This window comes from Aspergillus pseudonomiae (genome assembly GCF_009193645.1).
Source record: "Aspergillus pseudonomiae strain CBS 119388 unplaced genomic scaffold BDV37scaffold_2, whole genome shotgun sequence".
NCBI classification, from domain to species: Eukaryota; Fungi; Ascomycota; class Eurotiomycetes; order Eurotiales; family Aspergillaceae; genus Aspergillus; species Aspergillus pseudonomiae.
In genome coordinates, this window is record NW_022475994.1 from 236,412 (window position 1) to 256,681 (window position 20,270).

The following is a 20,270-nucleotide window of genomic DNA, read 5'->3' on the forward strand; positions in this document are numbered from 1 at the left end:
GGTTCTTTCGGAGCGGGCGGGGATAAGGTGCAGCGAGGCCGACAGGGCCGTGGAAACAAGAAAGTCACTGATTGACTGAAGCTCCCCAAAGCTCCGTGTGCCGAAAGTGGAGTTTTTGGGAACACGCTTCACGCTAGGCGCCGAGCTAACAAGGACATGGGATGTCCGATGCTCTCATTTTTTGTTGTGGTGTCAAACCCCGTAATAATAAACCTGTTGGTGTTTGGTGATACTATCACGGTCTTGTCGATATACTCCGTTCCGGTTGATTTTCTGCCTCGATGAGGCGGTATATACCTGAATCCATCGTCATCATGACTTGCCTCCCAGCAGTTTGGAACCGTTGGTGTCATAGGTAGACGGAGTAGGTTAGGTTGACAGCAATTAAAGTCTGGACCTCGAAAAAAAAAAAAAAAAAAAAGGAAAAGGAATTACGGATGTAAATTACGGAAGTATACAAACTGGATGATCATCAAGGTTTTGTATTCTGTAGGCCGCACGGAAATCAAATGCGCTTACAAAACTCTCAAAAAGTACTTGTTGGAGGCTTGGAGCAGCCAAGGATGAAGGATGTACGGAGTAAGGAGTAATAGCGGACGCAATGTAAAAATTGGGAGGTGTGAAAGAAAAAAAAAAAAACCAAAGAAAAAAGCCCTTGGCATGGCTCTCTCGGATGCTCGGAGCTACCGGCTTCGTCCCATCGTGCCGTGAAAGAAAAAGACATGACCTCATCCCAAGGTACCAGCTGGTTAGCGCCTGGCCTAGAGCCTGTAGTCTATGGGTTAGGCACTACTTCTCGGGTGTCTATCTAGACAACCATGCTAAACATATGTCTTACCCAACATTACAATTTATAAAGAGACAAACTGTCAACAAAGGACAGGAAAAAAATACCAACGGCCTCAATAACACATAGGCAACTAAGGTACAAAGTTAGTGAAACCCCTATAATTACCGAGTCAGCATTTCGTTATTGCCCACGGCAATAACATTGAAACAATCTTAGCTTTGGACCAGTCACCTGACAAAGAATGTCGTGACCTTATCCCCACGGATTTTCCTTTGTCTTATTTCTATTTTCTTCTCTACTCTCCTCTCTTATGTTAGGCGGCTGTTGTTGTATAAACCAGTTGATCTCGACAAGAAGGCTGAGCACATACCGCCAGCGGCGTGATTTGCCAGTGTAGGTAGCGTTGTTTGTCAATCTTCGTGGCCCCCAAGGGGTGCGGTGAGGCAGTGAAAACAATACAGTAAACATTCCTATCTAGAATTTCATTAGTTACCGCCATTGCCTTCTAAAGGTCAAATATCGTGCACGATAACATGGGCGCGACCGTCCACCTTTCTTGCATACAGGAGTTTGTGGGGTTGCCCTAAGGATGGGGAAAATGCATACTACTAGGAAAAGACATCCACACTACTCTGTACTCCGAAATAGGTATACATGACACCTACACCCCGTATATCTTTCACTCGAACAACCGCGCGGATGATCATGCGTCTTCCAAATTTATGCAATCTCATATCTTTACCAAGCTAAATGGTTGAACTCTTTTTGTACACGACGATCATCCCAGCAACCAGTCAAGTCGCTTAAATAGGCATTCGAAGCGGAACTAGGGCCGAGACTTGTATACCCCTCTTCTGCATGAAGATCAAGCAACATACCATTATCACAACGTGCCCTCGTGTACTCAATGTCGCTTCACACAGTCGGCGACTTAGCCGGAGCATACTTGTTATTGGTCCAGCTGAGAGGCACTTCATGTTGCTTATTGGAGGACTATACCTAGTTTTGGCAAAGCCTTATGGGCTGATCTCACAGCTAACTGTTTATGATGGTGTAATATGACGCTCTGATGCAGGCAGCGTCGTACTAGCCCACCGCTGTTCTCTTTTTCTATAACGGGCATCATACAGGATCTCCATGGGAGGGTAAGTTTTCTAGGTAGGTTATTAGTGAGGGGCTGAGGGCTCTTGGTACTGACAGGACGTGCTTCCTCTTAGGTATAATAAAGGAATCCTATAATCCTTACTGCCTATGTGGCAGATCGTATTTGCATCCCGCGACAGACGGCCAAGGACACAGCAAATGTGACGGCCAGCAAATAAGATGGTCGGGGCCAGAGTACACAACCACAAGGCGGTACGGAGGACGGAAGTACTAGTATGTACGAAGGATCACAATCAAAGCGTCGATCTACCAGTGCAAGTGCGGTCATCAATTCATTCAACCCTCGGATGAGAAAGGGGATCCACTAAGTGGGCCTCGCACGTTGACATGGACGGACTCATTAATCATTTACTGCCCTGTGACCGTGAGTTCTCATCTGACAACCCAACCGACGATCCTGCCTTGGCTGGCTGGTTGGCTCTTGGTTGGAACGGATCAACTTCTCGTCTCATCCGCGGTCTTCCGTAAGAACCCCGAACTGCGAAGAAAAAAAAATAAAAATAAATTAAAAAACAAAATAAAGAAAAGAAAGATGGCTATCCCAGTAAATTAAATCATTCCATCTGTTGGTCATCATGTACTCGGCACACCCAGCGTATAAACACGCACTTTCCTGCTGGACACACAGCCTTTTCCTTCGGAATTATGAGTTAGTGTTTTCAAAAGGTTCTGGAGCTTTCTTTTTCTTGAAATTTTTTATTTAATTTTGATAATCTGCACCTCTTCATCGTCGTCGCTTATGCGTTTCCGCTCGAGTGGTGTGACTCATTCGCTCCGCTCTATTAGTAATTTTCACCTTGACCCTTGTCATCATTATTCATCTTGATCTCTTTCGTTCCTGAATGTTGCCCTCGAGTACTTGGTGTTCCAAGGCAAATCTTGCTTGGCGACGACGTCTGGATATCACTAGCAGACAGAAGGGGCTTGCTTGTACGTATCGTGTCTAGCGGAGTAGTGTAGAGTTGGACAAAGCACACGACGACCAACGAGTGAAAATGAAGCCATAGTTGTGATGGGCTTGTACATACGGAATATGCATACAACCATCACAGAAATTGTCCGTGCTGTTAGCGACTCCAAGGGACCCACTATCTCGACTAGTTCAAGGGTATGGGCTTGGCGATAATGAACGGCCTCGACGGGTAATGTCAATGGTTACAGCCTCATAAGATCACGGCTCTCAAGAGCCTTGTCCTTCATATTTGCTATCATCCTTGGGTATAGCGATAGCAACTCGTGAAAGTCATTGTCGGTGAATTCTCACAGAATAGGGAGTGATCAACCACCGACTAAGTAGGGTTGACCTTAAATTGGGAACTGAAAGACAAACCCTTTTAGGTTATTGGCGCTGAACGGGCGCTACCTGCCCTGTAAGCCATCTACACTAACCGTATGCAGTGCCGATGGACCGCTCCAAGGATGCCGATGTCTTACGGAGTACCTTGACAAAGACACATGATGTATCAACTCTTGCCCACCAACTTTTCTTGCATCGTAAATGTACCGGAGTAAGACACAGGGGCCCCATTCCGCCAGATATTGACATCCTACATAGTATGTTTGTACGTACATATTTCAGCCGCATGACGTATCCCCAGAAAAATACGTAATGTGGGCTGACACCTCCCCAAAAGAGATGAATTATGCACATTAAAATACACGGCACAATGACTCGTAAATCTTACACAAGCCGTCTTCGATCTGATCCGTGATAATCCCGACGGAACAAACGCCCTTCTCTAGTATCCCTCCATCGTCGCAAAATTTTTACTCTTCCTAGTAATTGCATCGGAAATCCGGCACCTGATGCTCGTCGTGTGGTGAGGACAATCTCCGAGATCGCCAGTGCTTCCCCACCAATCACCATGGTCAATTCATTCTGTGCCGGATGGATCATAGTCGCCGGACCTTCCACGGATCATTCTTTACCTAATGTGTACTAAGATTCAGGTGCGTGCTTTCCCGACTACGAGAGACGCTAATTAGTTAGGGGACTTTTCTTATGTAAGTGGGGTTTCGATGGGTCTTTTGGTGGATGGGATCTAGAAGATTTTGAAGTGGAATCGGCTTTTGTTCTTGTATGCATGTTTCGTTTACTCGTTCGCGTTTTGAATATCGGGATGTGCTTCCATTTTTTCGAATGCAGCTAGTGTCCCACGCAATATCGTGGTCTTCTATGAAGCACATCATTCTTTCCTGTGCAGCTGGGATCTGTCTAACTGCAGCTTTCATTGACATTTTAAGTACAGCAACGCTGATGATTGACGGAGAAACTGAAGCCTCAAAAACCATCACAAGCGGCTCGGAGTGTTGGAACATAATGTGTTGCATCTACGCAGACTTCATGTATCACTGACATGTAGTAGAGCTATTATTTCGTCCTCTTATGTTTATGATACCTGACAAGGACCAGGGAGAATGTTTCGTTGCACAAGTGGCTTGACTAAGTGTGACTGGAGCATGCCTCGAGAAAGTGAAGAATCTGGTCAAACCCCTCAGGCTCCTTGACCCAATGGCCGTCCCCCTCCGCCCCAGTGAACTCATGCCACTGAACAGGGATTTTGATATGTTGTAAGACTCGAGCTGCTTGTCGACCCAGGTCCACGGACACCCAGTCGTCGTCGGTCCCGTGGCTTAAGAATACAGGCGTTGATAAGATCAAGGTGCCGATGGTTTCCTTTGTCTGCGATGCCTCGGAACCGAAGATTGTGTTGAGAAAGAAACTAGCTACTGAACGTTGTATCGGCTGTTCGCTGAGGGCATCGATAGCACGGCTTTCCTGCGAACTTTGAACCAGTTCTTCTACCTGTCGTGCAAACGGCAACCAGCCGCAAAAACCCACAAAGCCACCAAGTGGCTGGTGGATCTGGTTGGTGGCACAGAACAATGTCCATAAGGCGGTTGCCATTCCCTGACTGATACCTCCAAGATAAATATGGCCGGTCTTCCCATCGAGGATTCCTATCTCGTGGTGTAGGATGCCCAGGATGTGGGTGACCGACTCCCTCAAACCGGCAGTCTGCAGCTCCTGTCGTTCATGGATGTCGTCCAAGGAGTATGCGTCAAACCAGGCACACAGTTCTTCCTGGAACCTGTCACTCCAACAATTGCGAGCGGTGGGAAATACCCAACGCCAGTTCGGGAGGCAAGAGGCCAAATTGTGGCCCTTGGAGGTTATGGAGGAGAAGAGCTCCTCGGCGAACTCAGGTCCATTACTGCCGCGGCCATGGAGCAGGATGACTGTGTGCGTGTGCGAACCTCGCGGTAAGTGAATGTGAGGCTCAGGAAATTCCATTCTTTCGTTGTATAATATTCGGGTTGGTGTTTGTAAGTTCGAGGGTTCCAGCAGGTACTTCGCCGCATTTATACCCCGCAATCCGCATCAAGTTGTACACTGGTATATAGTACAGGCCAAGTCAGCCACACCAACTGCGCAGCATCAAATCAACGGTTTTGGCCATACACCGAGATTACAACAGGTGTAATTGTATTCAATGCTTTCACGTATTCCCAATACCCCGCTTACCAGCCACACATTTTCCAGTCAAGGATTGCTGTGATTCTCCTCTGGCAGCCTGGAAGACCACTTAGGTTTGAATGCTGCAATTGGAGAGCAATGGCCATCATTATGTTTCGGTCGTGGGGATCAACATGCGAAAAAAGCCACTTGGTGATTATTTTCTACATAAGAATCTAGTATTCCAATCTGCACGGTCCTGGTACATTGTTTGTTGAATGCAAGGAATATATTGATGCCGTGCTATTGGTAATAGGTTCTTCGGCTGGGGGATCAGGTAAGTGCCTGTACTTGTCCACAATGCCTTTCAGCTGTTATCTAATCGAAATATTTTGGGCTCTAGATATTCTATTTCGTATCTAGCGGTCCGCTAGGGACTCGCAACATGAACAGGAAGATCCATTTACTGTTTACCCATTAAAGGACGCCATGTATGCCCGGTGATGGGTCATCTGGTGCTGATGTTTAATATGATCCAACATTGAGACGTGACTTATGTCAATATTATGGAGACTCTCAGCACAAGCTCCGAAGAGAGACCAAACACGCCAGTGGATCCCAGATGCAAATGACATCATTAAAGACGACCAATATGTTAAGTCTGTCAACAATACTAGACAACTCTGGGCTCGCTCCGTCATCAGATGTTTCTATTTATGCTGCGCTTAATGACTGCATAATCTCGACATCCTCTGGAATCCGATATTCATATCCACTGTCTCGGACGGATGATTTGAGTTGCTAAAGACCGGCATTGCCGATTTCACAGCCGAGTCGCCGAACGCTTTTCATAACGTAGGATAAATTTTGAGTTGATGTTTCTGGGAGGCCAGCCATTTCCATGGAAAGATATGCTTTAACTTTAGCGCTTATATTATCGGAGGTTAGCTTGTTGACTTTGGTGAAGGTCTCTTCTTCGGCGTGTTAAACAGGATCTTGCAGAATTGGGTTTGTTGGTTTCTCTCCGTTCATCATGTATAGTCAAGCACCAGATTTCTGTCAACGCAGATGCGAATCGCTAATCAGTCCAAATGGACCTGAATCATGTCAAACAACGCCTGACTACTCAGGCAACCAAGTCGCTCGACTGGACCATATATTCATACATCAAATGAATCAACATTAGATAAAGCAAAGACTAGCATCTACCTAGCAAAGTAGTTACTGACTCGGTAGTTAATAAAGTAAATAGAAAGCGGAGAAACATACGCCCGCCGATCCCCAGAACCTGATAAAAGAGAGCGAACTAAACCCAAGCCAGCAAGACGCGGCATCACATGACCATCTTATCCTAACCCGCAGCCCAACAAAGTTTAGCGCCGCTCAAGCGAGCTGGTCCGAATCGGGAACAGAGAAAGCACACAACGGATTTTCCAACCCTAACATTCGTCTCCGTTCAACCACAACCGCCCAGCGACGACAACCCGCCTGCCCAAACACCGTCAACCCGTCAGGTTTTCCTCGCCGTCGAATCAATTCAAGATGACTCACGAGTCCGTGTGGTACAGCCGCCCTCGCAAGTAAGGACACCCCCCATTTTCCCCCCGTGATGACGATAAAAAAGACATTTTGGCTAATGGTGGTGCGATAGGTACGGCAAGGGCTCCCGTGGATGGTATGTGAAGGCTTGAAACCGCAACTCAACCCCCTTTTGGACGACGATGGGAACTTCGGTGATGGGACAGCTTGGGACTGATTGTGGTTTTTTGACGATTTAGCCGCGTTTGCACCCACCGCGCTGGTCTTATCCGCAAGTACGGTGTATGTGGAATATATCGATCTCTGAAGAGTTGTGTTGGGATGTTTGAAACTGATACGGGGTTTTATAGATGAACATCTGCCGTCAGTGCTTCCGTGAGAAGTCTCAGGACATCGGTTTCCACAAGGTTCGTGACATGGCCTGCGCGATTGAAGATTACCACCCGCAACCCCCAGCAACCACGACGAAAGAAAAGAATACCCGGAAGAATATATACAAAGAAAAAACATGGAACGCCGTTGGAGCTGGGGAGTGCAGATGGAGAAAGAAAGAACCCTATCACTAACGCTACCCACTACAGTACCGTTAAATCAAATACCAACTGGAAATTCCTGTTCACGAAATTCGTCACGTCCTCGGCGCTCGGTAATAACCTTGGGAAATAGCGGAACGGACCACCGATTCGATTCGCTTGGGATTCCGACGGGGAAAACAGATATGGAATAATAAAAGTTGTTGGAGGAAAATCATGCACGGATGCCGGTGTTGACAATTTATTAAAGGTGTCATGTCGAACCCTTTTTTCTTTTCCCCCAATTCATACATGGATTGAAATGAGGAACTTTTCTGGAATTTATTACCTGGGCTCTCTTTATTCTCTTTCTTCCACAACTCCAGACGCGCTGGTCGATGACTGAAAGATTTAATGAGCACATGCTGTTCGCACTGCCATGTTGGTTTGTAGTGTCCGTAATGATCTCGGTAGAACTTCGTGCTATTATGACCGGTTTCAAATCACGGAAACATGATGTCGTCTACTCTGGGGTGTTCCTTGATAAGGTGCCCAGCAGCGGTAGATTACTGGACTTTGGGACACTGGTCGAATTGCTTATATATCCATGCCTTGGATAGTCTGCAGCTCGCCTATACCAGTAGAAGAAAGTGTCTGGTGAACCTTTGCGTGAAATATGTAGATTGTCAACATGTATGGACACTTCGATCCAATGACACTGGTCATGCAATGGTTTAGTTTTCTATACTAATAGGTCGATCCTACAACAATGACCTAACTAATTCACATGCATATTGCAAACAAAGATATAAACCCATGCCCATGGACTCCAGGCCAAAAAAGAAGCATGCAATGAGCAACTAATCCACATTACAATGTGGTAAATCTAGGTCCTACTACTGCGATGGAGCACTAGCTAAGGACCGAAGGTTGTAAAAGAGAAGATATGCATCGGCACTGAGGACATCGGCCTCGGTCACAGACGTGACTTGGTCATCGTTGAAGAGTATCCACTGTTCATGTTAGTGATGGTCCGCATTTCACAGTTGCATGTTCACGGATGGTGACCAGTTACGGTAGAGGGGAAACAAACCTCATCACCCTGCCGGCAGTAGACGTAGTAATGCCCTGCATCCAATTTCCCTTTATGCACCACGGCAGATGAAAGGTCATAGATATATCTCGATTTATCCGCGCGGCAGTTGGGGTTGGTTGTGTACGGGAGCATGTTGATAGACAGTGGGAAGTCTATGCGGCCCTCCAGCTTCTCGGAGACTGAAAATGTATGTTCATAGCGCTGCAATAAAATCAATTAAGAGTTTGGTGAGGCTCAATGTCGCGACTTACCTTTAGTTGCATACATAGAATTGCCGGCAATTTCTTAATGCGTAGTTGTTTCGTGGCCTTTTGAGCGCTCCCACCGCAACCACTGCAGTTGTAAACGCCTGCCATTAGTTTTTCAGGGGATGTGAAGCTTTCCAGGCATCCGCTCAACGTCGGAGGGGACGAGGCCCCAGCACCGCCCATGGCGCGCTTCTTCGCCTGCACCTGGACATCCAAACTTAGATCCACCATGGGATCGTCCGTACGTGTGACATTTCCACACTTGTCACATGTTACGCTACTTCGGAGCTTGCCGTAAAATGTCTTGTGGAAAAAGCAAGGGCAGCCTTTCTCATGGTTCTCGTGGTGTCCGTCAGTACTAGAGTGTAGTTTGTCGACAAGAAACTGGTAGTATTCATGTGCATCTTGTTGCTGATATCCCGCTAAGGCCTGCTAGAGTCAGTTAGTTGATTCTCGCGTTGCTTTTAAAAAGATAGATGACGTACAGAGCTTGCACGCCACGAGGCCAAAAGGAGGTTCAGGGCTGCAAACCCTTCTGCCTTGTCACTGCTGTTGAAGTCCGCAAATGCCTCTGCAACAGCGCACGCTATACAATCAGACATGGTGCAGTCATGCGATTGATGTCCGCTTCCTAGAAAGTAAGTGTTGAGGATTGGGTCATGAAGGAGCGTCTGGAGAATAACATTCAGATAGCACGTTTGTCCGAGGTTGAATAGCCCCCTGACACCTTGCTTTGCACAAGAACGCTTGTTTGCATTACTCCTGACGTATAGCTCGTCGGTCGAGCTTTCGCTAAACCGACGTTTTTGAGCAACTGGATAGAATTTAGCAACGAGTGAAACCTCACGGGCAGGGTGGCATCCATACGTTTTAGCGTGCTTTCTGCTGTTGATGATCTTAGTCTCTCAAGGCCATAGTCATAAACGAAGTCTCCACATCCCTGACAGAATAGCGTGCGACTTCTTGATTCCATGTCTGAGGCAACAGTCAGCCAATGGCTTTGGTTACAAGCTTGACCTACTCACAGAATTGATGACCGGTCTTTTCTGTATGGGCCTTTCGGTCACCATTTATGAATGGATCGGAGCAGGTCAAGCACATGTACTTTGGTTTTAAAAAGCTGGTTGTACGTAGCCCTTTCTGTGTAGTAGCCGACTCCCCAGATTTGGAGCGAGGAGCCAAAGCATTATGTGTCTTGATGAATGATGCCCTGAACTGGTCACCCGCACCTCCGTCCTGGGAGAGTTGCGCCGTAAGATGCTCTTCCAGGCAAGTTAGCATTGAAGACAAGTTCTAGGAACTTCCAGGGTGACCGCATACCGCAACCAAACTCAGCCTCGGAGAGGAGCGAGACACAAGCTACGCTAGCCATTGCGAGGTGGGATTAAGGGGATTATATGTTGTACCAGACGTATCAAAAGAGCTGTGCAGCCAAGGATAAGCCCGCGACACCGAAGAACGATTGTAGGTATATCACAGTAGGTGCCAAGGGATCCTTCGCATAGATGGAAGAGAGTGACGTTGGCTTCAGCTGCAAGTACAATGGAAATCCATGGATTTAAACGCCGTCAAGTACCTTGGCTGTATCACATCAGCATCATGATTCTCGGAGGCCTGCTCCCAACAAATAAAAGGCCTTGAACTGCAGCAATTCGAGAGTGTCTGAACTGGATGTGGTGACCGCAAATGGTTTGCGCGGCGACTTCTGTGTTCCGTCGTCGGCTCCGTCCCGAACGCTACCCCAGATAAGTAAGGTCCTTAACTCCGTAAGACCGGGTTCTGTCTCTAGACTGAGCAACAGCCCCGAACGAAGGGATATGGTTATTATATAAATGTGATATAAGACAGCCCTAGTATGGTTCTTGAGAATATTTCCGCAGAGACCTTGAAACGGCGATTGGCGCTGGTGACAAACGCAGAGGCCATGACAGATTGAAAGATCCTTTTTTTTTCTCCCGCAAGGGTTGCGCGATAAGAAACCGGGATTGCATTTGATCCGAGAAATACGGTACGTATCGATATGCTACCTATAGTCTCACCAACATGGTCCCGAACGCCGTCACTTTACAGGATACTAGTAAATTTATTGATTTACGATCGTCTGTAATTCTACCCTTGACATGGAAGTGGTCAGTGACTAGATAGTCACTCCGGCAGGAACTTATTCTGATTCACCTTGGGACATGAATACCTAGACAAGAATCTACTGAAGTTAGATGGCAGTACTAGGTACAGGAATTTGCTGACTCGGATGTCTCTCTAAGTTTGAGCCCTTATATAGAGCTGTCCTCGTATGTCCAAGCAGTTGGTCTGTCAGGAACCAAAGCATGGTGACTAGAATAGATTGTCTCCCGGGGAAGTCCCGATTGGACTCTCTAGCATGGATCAACCACTCCCCTAGCTCATTGCGCTGCGTGAGTTTGTCGGGTCTCGCCATGAAATGCCGATGGTATGCCGGCTAGCGATAGGTACCCTTGGTACGAGCCAAGGAATTGACAGGGCCATGTTCGTACACTTACGAGTCGGTCCATCGAGAAGGATCATGAAGTTTTCATCACTGATATTCACCGCAGCCCTCTACCCCTTGGCAGCGCGCTCGGACGAGCCCGACTAGTGCCTCTCGTTGTATAACGACCACGAGTACTAGACCCTCTTGTGGTGCCCCGCGACGAAGCAGGAGTCTTGCGTACCGGTTTGGGGGAGATTGCACTTGAGGGATTTTCAACGAAGGTGGTGTCAGTAGTCCTGGAATATGACGCCTTCGTCAGCAAAATCCATCAAACATAGTATGTAGTCATGAGAAACAATCAATGACCCACATGAATGTCGTTTCGCCTTCATTAGCCGGCCGATTTTGCTCCACTTCAGCTTCTTGGAGAGTGTTAGTGCCATAAATTCCTGTCAGATGTAGTGCGACGTCAATACCTTTCTGAGCCTCCGCTTGTTTGGCGCGTTTAAATGATACGGGGATCGGAGCCTGCACCCGTTGATTAGTTTTGTAAGATGTTTGGTATCGCGTCGCCATACCTCTGGAAAATCTACACAAAAAGCGTTCATGTTTAAGCCATAAAGAAAGCTAGCAAAGCTCTCGCTGAAGCGCGTAAGACTCTCGTGCATCAACTGGAGGTGCATAAAGTTGGCCTCGAGATCGGCCATGGAGTCTGCGAGCTCTGCAAACTGTGGTTCGAGCGCATTGATCGCGGGTTGGGTATAGCCTGCGTTGCTGATACTGCCTCCATAGCCATGTGCTTCACGTAATGACGACCGGGAACTCGGTCGCAGAGGGGTCGTGGGCCTGGATGAAGGCCTTGGACGCGAAGACGATCGGGGAAAAGCAGTAGGATCCATAGTCGTGAGAGAGAAAATTCCGAGGTACAATGGGGAAGTGACGCAAGGCGTGATAAGACGAATTGGGTAAGGAGTGCGAAGTGCCTCAAATCTGGAAATCTGGGGGGGAAAGGTGACCAATTAATATCGGGGCACCGATAATGGGAAGGCGTGTGGATGGTAGATTGGATTTTGTTTTGTTGACGCCGTCTGTTGATCCCCCGCTTTTGCGCTGGAGCCGAATGACCGACGGCAGTTGCCTCAGGCGGCCAGGCCCTAAATTTAGTGGCGCCGGTGGCTCAGGGGGGAAGACCCTCAGGCGACCCTTTCTTAGCTTCTCTCTGGAACTCCCTTTTGCCTCCTCTTTTTTTTTTATTTTGTGAAATTCCCCGCATATCCCCGGTTCAATCAAACTTTTCAGGGGTTGGATCTTCGTCTGTCTCACTTCAAATAACGAAAGAGGGGAACACCAAAAAGTTGTTATCGTCTTGTCATTTGCTAATAGCACATGCATACTGGTTGGTTCTTGCGCCGCCGTCTCTTACTTTCCTCGGCCAGATCCATCCAATCTGTCTCATCTTACTCTGCCAGTGCACAGATCTTCCCGAAACACCTGGGTACAAGTTCGTGCTTTTTAATTGCGTCGAATCCACCCAAACGCCCTTTCTCCACTTTACCAGTATCACCTCCTAACGAACCGAGGAAGGCTTCATCTTTTTGGGCGATCACATTCACATTAGCTATTGTCTGTGGAGCGACCTGGCTGCAAGATAAATACCGTCATCCCGGAATCGATTCCCAACTCATTTCGGACCCTCCGGAATTTGATCAAGACAAGCCTCCCTTTCTCGGTGTAATAGATACCCTTAAAACAATGCCTATCCAAGCTGCCCCCGGAACCGTGGGCAACCTCACCCCAGAGCAGGAAGTCAAACTTCAGGAGTTTTGGGTCCTGCTGCTGAAGGTATGCGGCGTTAACGTGGAGGGAATTGAAACGAATGGCGATGTCGCCGCGCCCCCAAGCCCGTCGTCCCAGAAGAAAGCGGCACCAAAGCGGAGATTCACCTTCTTTGGTGGAAAGAGCAATGACGAGGAGGAGGACACCCCAACGAACGGTGTTACAAATAGCATTGCTTCCATCAACATCACCGATGGAGATGACAAGTATGGACAGTCCAAAGAATTCCAGCAAGCAATTACCGACATGAAGCCTGAGGAGATTCGGGTTACACTGTGGAACATGGTGAAGCAAGATAACCCCGACTCCTTGCTTCTGCGTTTCCTTCGGGCGCGCAAGTGGGATATCAAGAAAGCACTCATCATGCTGGTCTCCACAATCAGGTGGAGATTGCAGGATGTGAAGGTCGACGATGATATTGTTAAGAATGGCGAACTGGCTGCCCTACAGCAATCGAAGAGCTCTGACCCTGAAGAGAAGAGAAAGGGCGAAGAGTTCCTGGAGCAGATGCGCATGGGCAAGGGCTACATCCACGGTGTTGACAAAGATGGACGGCCTATCTGCGTTATCAGAGTGCGCTTGCACAAGCAGGCCGATCAGGGCACGGATACCTTGGATCGGTTTACTGTGTACACCATTGAATCTGCCCGGATGATGCTCTCGCCTCCAGTTGAAACAGCCGTAAGTTTCCTATTCCTGCATGAGCGGAATCCAAACAGCTAACCTGAGGTAGTGTGTTGTCTTCGACATGACCAACTTCTCTTTAGCAAACATGGTATGTATCCCTTTTTTGGTCTACATACGAACGTTTTTCTAACATACACTAGGACTATCATCCAGTTAAATTTATGATCAAGTGCTTCGAAGCTAATTATCCCGAATGCCTTGGAGTTGTGCTTATCCACAAAGCCCCTTGGATCTTCTCCGGTTCGTATCCTCTTCTGCGTTGTTAATAAGCCGCTATCTAACATATGCTGTATAGGAATTTGGAATATCATCAAGGGCTGGCTTGATCCCGTGGTTGCATCCAAGATCAACTTCACTAAGAATATCTCTGACCTTGAGAAATTCATCCCCAAGGATCGCATTTATAAGGAGCTTGAGGGCGATGAGGACTGGGAATACAGCTATGTAGAGCCCAAGGTTGATGAAAATAAAACGATGGAAGATACAGCCAAGCGGGATGAGTTGATCAAGGAAAGACAACAGCTTGCTCAAGACCTCCAAGATACCACGATTGAGTGGATCACGGTCAGCAGGAAGAAGGACGAGGCGGCCACCAAGGCAGTGGTGGAGAAGAGAGAGGCGCTCATTGAGCGATTGAGGGTCCAATACTGGCAGCTCGACCCGTACATTCGCGCTACCTCGCTGTACGACAGACTGAACGTTCTCCAGGGCGGAGGAAAGATTGATTTCTATCCGGCCGAAGCCAAAGTGAACGGAACTACTACGAACGGTGCCACGAATGGCACCTCCCACTAGATCGGGGTTTCCAGGTGTTTAGATTTCATTGATAGAAGGCCATTTAGGTATTCGGATCATGCATGTTTCTTGTATATAATGGGATTTGCTTATACAATGCCGTCTGTCAGAATGAGTAAATGTATTCTTCTTTCTACTATACAAGGTGCGATGTATCTGACCCAATGGACTAAGTTTGTCAACTCTATCCCTGCCCTATCTGCAGCCCAATACTAAAGCTGCAGATATCTTCGGAGAAACTGCCGCATGAAGCAATGATCTTACATCTTACATCTTACCAAAATTGAGACAAGCCCAGGGCACTATTTTTAGACTCGGGAATACCTGCCAAAGGAGCATGGACATCAATGAAACCGTCCATTTATCAGATGAAATCGAAGTGGAACTCAAGGGTTGCCCGCTCCATTACGAATGAAACCGCTCAGCTGCTATGCTACACACTGCTCAAAGAACAAACATTCTCGCTCTCCTTTCTGCACGGGTTACAACAAACCAAGCCAGCCATAGCTTACACAAAGAGTTAATGTAATCTTTTATTGACCAAGGATATACATCAGATGCGGTGTCACCAGGAGAAACGTGATACAAGTGCCACCAGACGCCTTCAAATCAGGTCTAGTGACACGGTACGGAGTATACACAGCCATTGTGACATCTAAATCTTGGACTTGAGCTCCTCGTGGAGAGCCTTGAGCTTGTCCATGTCCGTAGCCTGGGCGGGCCAGCCGACACCGAGACCCTCCGTCTCATTAGGCTTGGGGATCTGCAACGAATTAGATTAGCCTCGGTTCCATAAAGCAAGATACCGGAGCGGCGGCCGTTTCAGAATCGAAACCGAGGAAAGTGGTTCCTGTCAACCCAAAAAACGAGCCAAGCTAACGTACCATATGGAAATGAACCTAATAACGAGTTAGCAAAGCACCCACGAAATCAGTGACGTTCAGCCCCATCAGGAGGGTGGGGGAAAGGTTTGGACATACATGTGGAACAACCTGGTGGGCGATCGTGCCGTTGTTCTGGAGGACGTTGAAGTCCGTGGCGTCGGCGGCTTTGGCGAGCTTCTTTGCGACGGGCTATTCAATACAAATCATGTGTGGTTAGCTCGGTCGGTTTGTGCGAGGCCTGAAGCTGTGGGGGATGATTGGGTCCCCGTGCAAGGCTCTTCTCGCAAGGTCCTCAGGTGCTGGGACCTTATTTAAGGTGAGCCCGGTCCGGGCTGGGTGGTCACATACCAAAACTTCGTTGAGGTACTCGTCGGGGATATCAGTGAGTTTTTCGCCGTGGAACTTGGGGATTATGAGCTGTTATTCGATTGTTAGTGTTGCAGTTTACATGACTAGAAGGAATACATGTGATCTGGAGGCGGTTGTTGGATGGAATTTAAGGTGAGCATCTTCGCCTCGACAGAGGGTGGCTGAGAGTTGGGATTGCCGTGCGGGGATAAAATAGTAGACAACATTCAAGGAGTTGAACACTTACCGCGTGGCCACGGCTCAGAGGCTGGATGTCAAGGAAAGCGAAGACCTTGTCGCTCTCGAAGAGCTTGAAGGAAGGGATATCACCTGTTGTTGTCCGTACGTATGTTAGAAACGGCTGCCATTATTGCTCGAGGAGCGTCACCCATGACGAAGTTGGGGCAAAACAAATGCTATAGAATGTAGAAAGTCTAAAATGGCATTGGATAGTCATTACCCTTGATGATCTTGCAGAAGATACAGGCGGCAGAGGAAGACATGTTGGTATAGCAGTGTTTTGTATTATGGTATGAGGTATATAGTAAGGGTACACTGAGGAATCGAAATCGAAATTGAAGGAAAGTTGTTATGCTTGCTGATGCGGGGTTGCAACTTGGAGGCGGAACGCGACGGGGAATCTTCCCGTATGGAAAAGGTAGATTGGAACTTGTGAAAAAGAAAAAAGGCCAGTGTGGTGGCAGTGAAGGGTTTCGAACCGACGCTTTCTTGGCAATTGAGGAAGGGATAAATATCATAATAAAGGTCACTGATGTGAGGAGTGGGACAAGCTAGTTCAGAACCCATTTCTTGCCTTTTACCAGAGATGGCCGTGGTTTGCCCACAATACTCCTCTACTGAATCTTTGGACCTTTCCATCGACACAGTTGTCGATTTTTATTGTTTTATTTTTTGCCAGCGTGATAAATACCGTCTTCTTCTTTCCAGACTTTCTTTTCCTAGCTCTTATAAGGTGGTAATGGGTCTGGTCTCAAATATGGTGCGTGGGCCATCTCTACTTAAACTCGTGTCCGGAAGAGTACGAGACATATCTTCCTCCACGTGCTGGAATAGTCCACTACTGCTGCAGAGCAGGTTCTTGTATATCTATCTGAAGATCACTTCATCCACATTTCAAATCTGAAGCTATTAGTCGGCATTGATCCCGTGACGGACCATACGAGCTTTGGATCACGTTGGAGTAAGGGCATCTGGGAGCGGAGAAATGTCCGCTTCCATTTTATTATCTATACGGATGTCTAGCAAGGGATTACCCCAACAGCCAGATTGGAGAAGCAACCAAGCCCGATCCCTGTAGGCTATCCTAAATAATAATTCGATCTTAATTGACCTCCAATTTGATGAGATCGCCGAAGAAAGATTAACCCCGCAGAGATATCTTATCACGTCTCCCCGGAATTGTCTTATCTGTCCATCTCCAACAGCCAACATTGACATCTCTACCACCCCCTCTTTTGCGTATATATCAGAGGGCAGCATGGCGTCTTTCATTTCTCCCAAGTCTGCTACGGTATTGCTCAAAAGATTACCGGTCAGGTCGAAGGTATTGCCGTTCACAAGAAAAATAATCCAACCACGCCGGACATTCTCCGTTTCTCTAAAACAAGCCATGTTAACGACAGAGCTATCCGAGGCTGAGGTTTCGGCGCTTAGAGCTAACAAGGACCGCCTTGCAAAAGACCTTCATCACAGTTGTCAATGGGGGTTTGGTATACGCTGGGGAGAGTAAGTATACACCAGCTTCAGACCTCTTAATCCACGCTGGCATTGAAAAGATTTCTTTACGAGGTATTAGCCATAGTCAAAGTGCAATTAAATCCTGTTGTTTCTTTTCAATGCCGCATTTATATCCTCCGTCAACATAAGCATATCCTAGTTCCAGTAGACTAACTCCTAGCCTAGTGGACCGACGGACACTGGAATGCAGCGCCTGACGCTGTCTGAAGAAGACAAATCCGTGCGAGACTGGTTCATTGAAACAACAAAAGCGTTAAAATGCAAAATCACGATTGATGAAATGGGCAATATCTTTGCTGTGCGTCCCGGACGGAGACAGGATGTGCCCCCGACATTCATCGGCAGCCATTTAGATACGCAACCAACAGGTGGTCGCTACGATGGGATTCTGGGCGTTCTCTCAGGTATTGAAGCTTTAAAAGTTATCGATGAAATGGGCCTGGAGACAGAAGGAGGCATAGGCGTTGTGAACTGGACGAAGTAAGAGATCCCAGAGTCAACCCGAAACATTTCCAATCGCTTACGCTAATGCCCCTATAGCGAAGAGGGAGCGCGTTTCCCCATCAGTATGGTTTCTTCTGGCGTATGGGCCGGTTCTATACCTCTTTCACGGGCACATGGGCTCAAAGAAGTACCAACGGTGGCTTCTCTCCCCACTGCATCTTCTGCCCCAGAGTCATTGAAATCGGCACTCGAAAAGATCGGCTATTTAGGAGACGTTCCATGTTCCTATGAGGCAACTCCCATGGCAGCTCATTTCGAGCTTCATATAGAACAAGGGCCTCATCTGATCTCGGCAGGTCAACGCGTTGGTGTTGTAACTGCCGTCCAAGCCTACCGCTGGTATCGAGTCAATGTGACGGGTAGAGACACCCACACAGGTACCACGGCGTTCCAACATCGTGCAGATGCGCTGTACGCCTTCGCTCAAATGATGGTGCGTGCTCGGGAAGTTGCCTCTTCTCACGGTTGTTTAGCCAGCGTCGGCATCGTCGAGGCGAAACCTGGTAGCGTCAATACCGTGCCCGGTCTTGTCAGCTTCTCTCTCGATATTCGCGGTCCCGAAACTGAATTGGTCGCAACTGTGGAGGAGAAACTGAGGAAGGAGTTCGACGCCATTGCAGCGGAAGAAGGCAAGGGCATTGGTAAGCCGTGTCGGGTCGATTGGACTGTAGAGTTTGACTCTCCAGCGGTCAAGTTCCACCCAGATTGTATCGACTGTGTGCAGCAATCTGCAGAGGCTGTTGTCGCTGATGCGCCGGAGCCCAAATCTCTTGTGCGGACGATTATGAGCGGCGCGGGACACGATAGTGTCTTCACCTCGAAGAGGGTGCCCACCAGCATGATTTTCGTGCCATGTAAGGATGGGTTGAGCCATCATCCGGAAGAGTTCTGCTCTGCAGACGACTGTGCCACAGGTGCATCTGTCATTTTGCAAGCGGTGGTCCGGTACGACCGGAAGAGATTCTCATCGTAGATAGAGCATTTTACCCTTTCGTGTGAAGTTATCAACTGTAATGCCCTGTTTACATAGTTGAACACATTTGCAAGGATATGCCGTGAGCCTGGACTGAAGCGTTCGAGCTGTGTTGTGCATGTCATTACGATCTATGATTTCAACGTACTACAAGAAATGAAATGTTGAGTCATTAAAATCATGACATTGACTCTAGCTATCTCGTCATATCGATACAGCACCAATGCATAATTTTTTTTTTTAGGATGGGCGCGGCAGCCGTTTCGAACTTATTCCAAAGTCTACTCAAGCCACTCACGCTACCATCCAAGCCCTAGGAAGACCGGACGACATCCCTTAAGAAGAGGGAGCACCACCACGGCCACGGCCGAATCCACCACGGAAGTTAGGGGCGAACTCGCCGGGAGCACCACCCTCCTTCTCCTGGTCGCGGCGGCGGTAGCCACCCTCACGGGTAGGACGGGGACGGCGCTCACGCTCCTCACCACCCATCATACCACGAGGGGGAGCGTGGGAACGCTGCTGCTTGATGTGGGTGGCAGGGACAACCTCAGCGGGGAGGTGGAGCCACTCACGGAGGTAGTCAAGACCCTGGGAAGGAACAAGTTAGACAACGCATCCTCATTGTGAATGCCGGAAATTGAACGGTCGTAAACATACCTCGGGGGTGAGGGTGTAGTAGTAGTACTGCCACGAGAACTGGGTCTTGACATAGCCGCGGGAGTTGAGGGACTGGAGGGCCTTGATCACGTAGAGGTTCTTGGTGTCAATGTCGCCATGCTTGGACTCGAAGTCCTTCTTGGCCACGAGTACACCCTCTGTTCAGGTAATCAGTCAGCGACAGCGGTCTTCAAAGAGCGAGGTGGATTGGTCCGGTCAATGCGACAGGGAGCTGGAGGCGTCGTTCACATACCGCGGAAGAGGTACTCGTGGATCTTCTTGCGGTCGTCCTTAGGGATAAGCCTGAAGAGTTATTAGCATTACATAGCTTATCAATTATGAATCATGACCTGTAAACTTACATTGTTGCGAGTTCCTGGCGCTCTTCGGGGAATCGCTCTAACAACGCGAAGAGGGTGGTGGTTGGTTTAAATGATGGATGGGATCGAGTGGAGCGACTGGCGGTTAAGTTCAAAGTGCGTGATTCCTCTTTCGGAAGCGCATGCTAGGGTTGCCGCCCTAATCGATTTGGCTTAGTCACATACGCCCTTATCACCATGTGATCGATGA

General features: G+C 48.1%; 8 protein-coding genes across 8 annotated transcripts; 3 read left to right on the forward strand and 5 right to left on the reverse strand.

Annotated features, from left to right (window-relative positions):
* Positions 1-4,354: 4,354 nt before the first annotated feature.
* Positions 4,355-5,608, reverse strand: BDV37DRAFT_78182 (alpha/beta hydrolase). The gene has a single exon (XM_032091206.1). The coding sequence runs from the start codon at positions 5,247-5,249 to the stop codon at positions 4,398-4,400; it is 852 nt and encodes a 283-aa protein (XP_031946813.1). The 5' UTR covers positions 5,250-5,608; the 3' UTR covers positions 4,355-4,397.
* A 1,181-nt stretch (positions 5,609-6,789) lies between these two features.
* On the forward strand, positions 6,790-7,956 carry BDV37DRAFT_236081 (40S ribosomal protein uS14). Its single transcript, XM_032080578.1, has 5 exons — positions 6,790-6,991; positions 7,063-7,086; positions 7,190-7,232; positions 7,301-7,357; positions 7,532-7,956. Exons 1-5 carry the CDS (start codon positions 6,954-6,956, stop codon positions 7,538-7,540), a joined length of 171 nt encoding a protein of 56 aa, XP_031946814.1. The 5' UTR covers positions 6,790-6,953; the 3' UTR covers positions 7,541-7,956.
* A 192-nt stretch (positions 7,957-8,148) lies between these two features.
* BDV37DRAFT_236087 (putative ubiquitin C-terminal hydrolase Ubp8) lies at positions 8,149-10,701 on the reverse strand. The gene is made up of 7 exons (XM_032080579.1): positions 10,127-10,701; positions 9,832-10,068; positions 9,674-9,781; positions 9,292-9,620; positions 8,810-9,235; positions 8,556-8,759; positions 8,149-8,475 (listed from the first exon to the last, which is right to left on the reverse strand). The coding sequence occupies exons 1-7, from the start codon at positions 10,176-10,178 to the stop codon at positions 8,359-8,361; spliced, it is 1,473 nt and encodes a 490-aa protein (XP_031946815.1). The 5' UTR covers positions 10,179-10,701; the 3' UTR covers positions 8,149-8,358.
* Positions 10,702-11,020: 319 nt separating this feature from the next.
* On the reverse strand, positions 11,021-12,276 carry BDV37DRAFT_236089 (DASH complex subunit DAM1). The gene is made up of 4 exons (XM_032080580.1): positions 11,834-12,276; positions 11,732-11,783; positions 11,626-11,677; positions 11,021-11,551 (listed from the first exon to the last, which is right to left on the reverse strand). Exons 1-4 carry the CDS (start codon positions 12,152-12,154, stop codon positions 11,371-11,373), a joined length of 606 nt encoding a protein of 201 aa, XP_031946816.1. The 5' UTR covers positions 12,155-12,276; the 3' UTR covers positions 11,021-11,370.
* A 731-nt stretch (positions 12,277-13,007) lies between these two features.
* On the forward strand, positions 13,008-14,573 carry BDV37DRAFT_277841 (CRAL-TRIO domain-containing protein; the record flags this gene model as incomplete). The annotated part of the gene is made up of 4 exons (XM_032085878.1): positions 13,008-13,772; positions 13,825-13,866; positions 13,919-14,018; positions 14,074-14,573. 4 exons carry the CDS (start codon positions 13,008-13,010, stop codon positions 14,571-14,573), a joined length of 1,407 nt encoding a protein of 468 aa, XP_031946817.1.
* Positions 14,574-15,162: 589 nt separating this feature from the next.
* On the reverse strand, positions 15,163-16,427 carry BDV37DRAFT_78200 (HIT family protein). The gene is made up of 6 exons (XM_032091207.1): positions 16,266-16,427; positions 16,053-16,135; positions 15,806-15,874; positions 15,554-15,646; positions 15,458-15,472; positions 15,163-15,336 (listed from the first exon to the last, which is right to left on the reverse strand). The coding sequence occupies exons 1-6, from the start codon at positions 16,306-16,308 to the stop codon at positions 15,229-15,231; spliced, it is 411 nt and encodes a 136-aa protein (XP_031946818.1). The 5' UTR covers positions 16,309-16,427; the 3' UTR covers positions 15,163-15,228.
* An 876-nt stretch (positions 16,428-17,303) lies between these two features.
* On the forward strand, positions 17,304-19,040 carry BDV37DRAFT_267722 (M20 family metallo-hydrolase; the record flags this gene model as incomplete). The annotated part of the gene is made up of 3 exons (XM_032084066.1): positions 17,304-17,551; positions 17,729-18,043; positions 18,104-19,040. The coding sequence occupies 3 exons, from the start codon at positions 17,304-17,306 to the stop codon at positions 19,038-19,040; spliced, it is 1,500 nt and encodes a 499-aa protein (XP_031946819.1).
* A 336-nt stretch (positions 19,041-19,376) lies between these two features.
* On the reverse strand, positions 19,377-20,259 carry BDV37DRAFT_277844 (40S ribosomal protein eS10; the record flags this gene model as incomplete). Its single annotated transcript, XM_032085879.1, has 5 exons — positions 19,377-19,631; positions 19,701-19,858; positions 19,954-20,003; positions 20,063-20,158; positions 20,246-20,259. 5 exons carry the CDS (start codon positions 20,257-20,259, stop codon positions 19,377-19,379), a joined length of 573 nt encoding a protein of 190 aa, XP_031946820.1.
* Between the last annotated feature and the right edge of the window lie 11 nt (positions 20,260-20,270).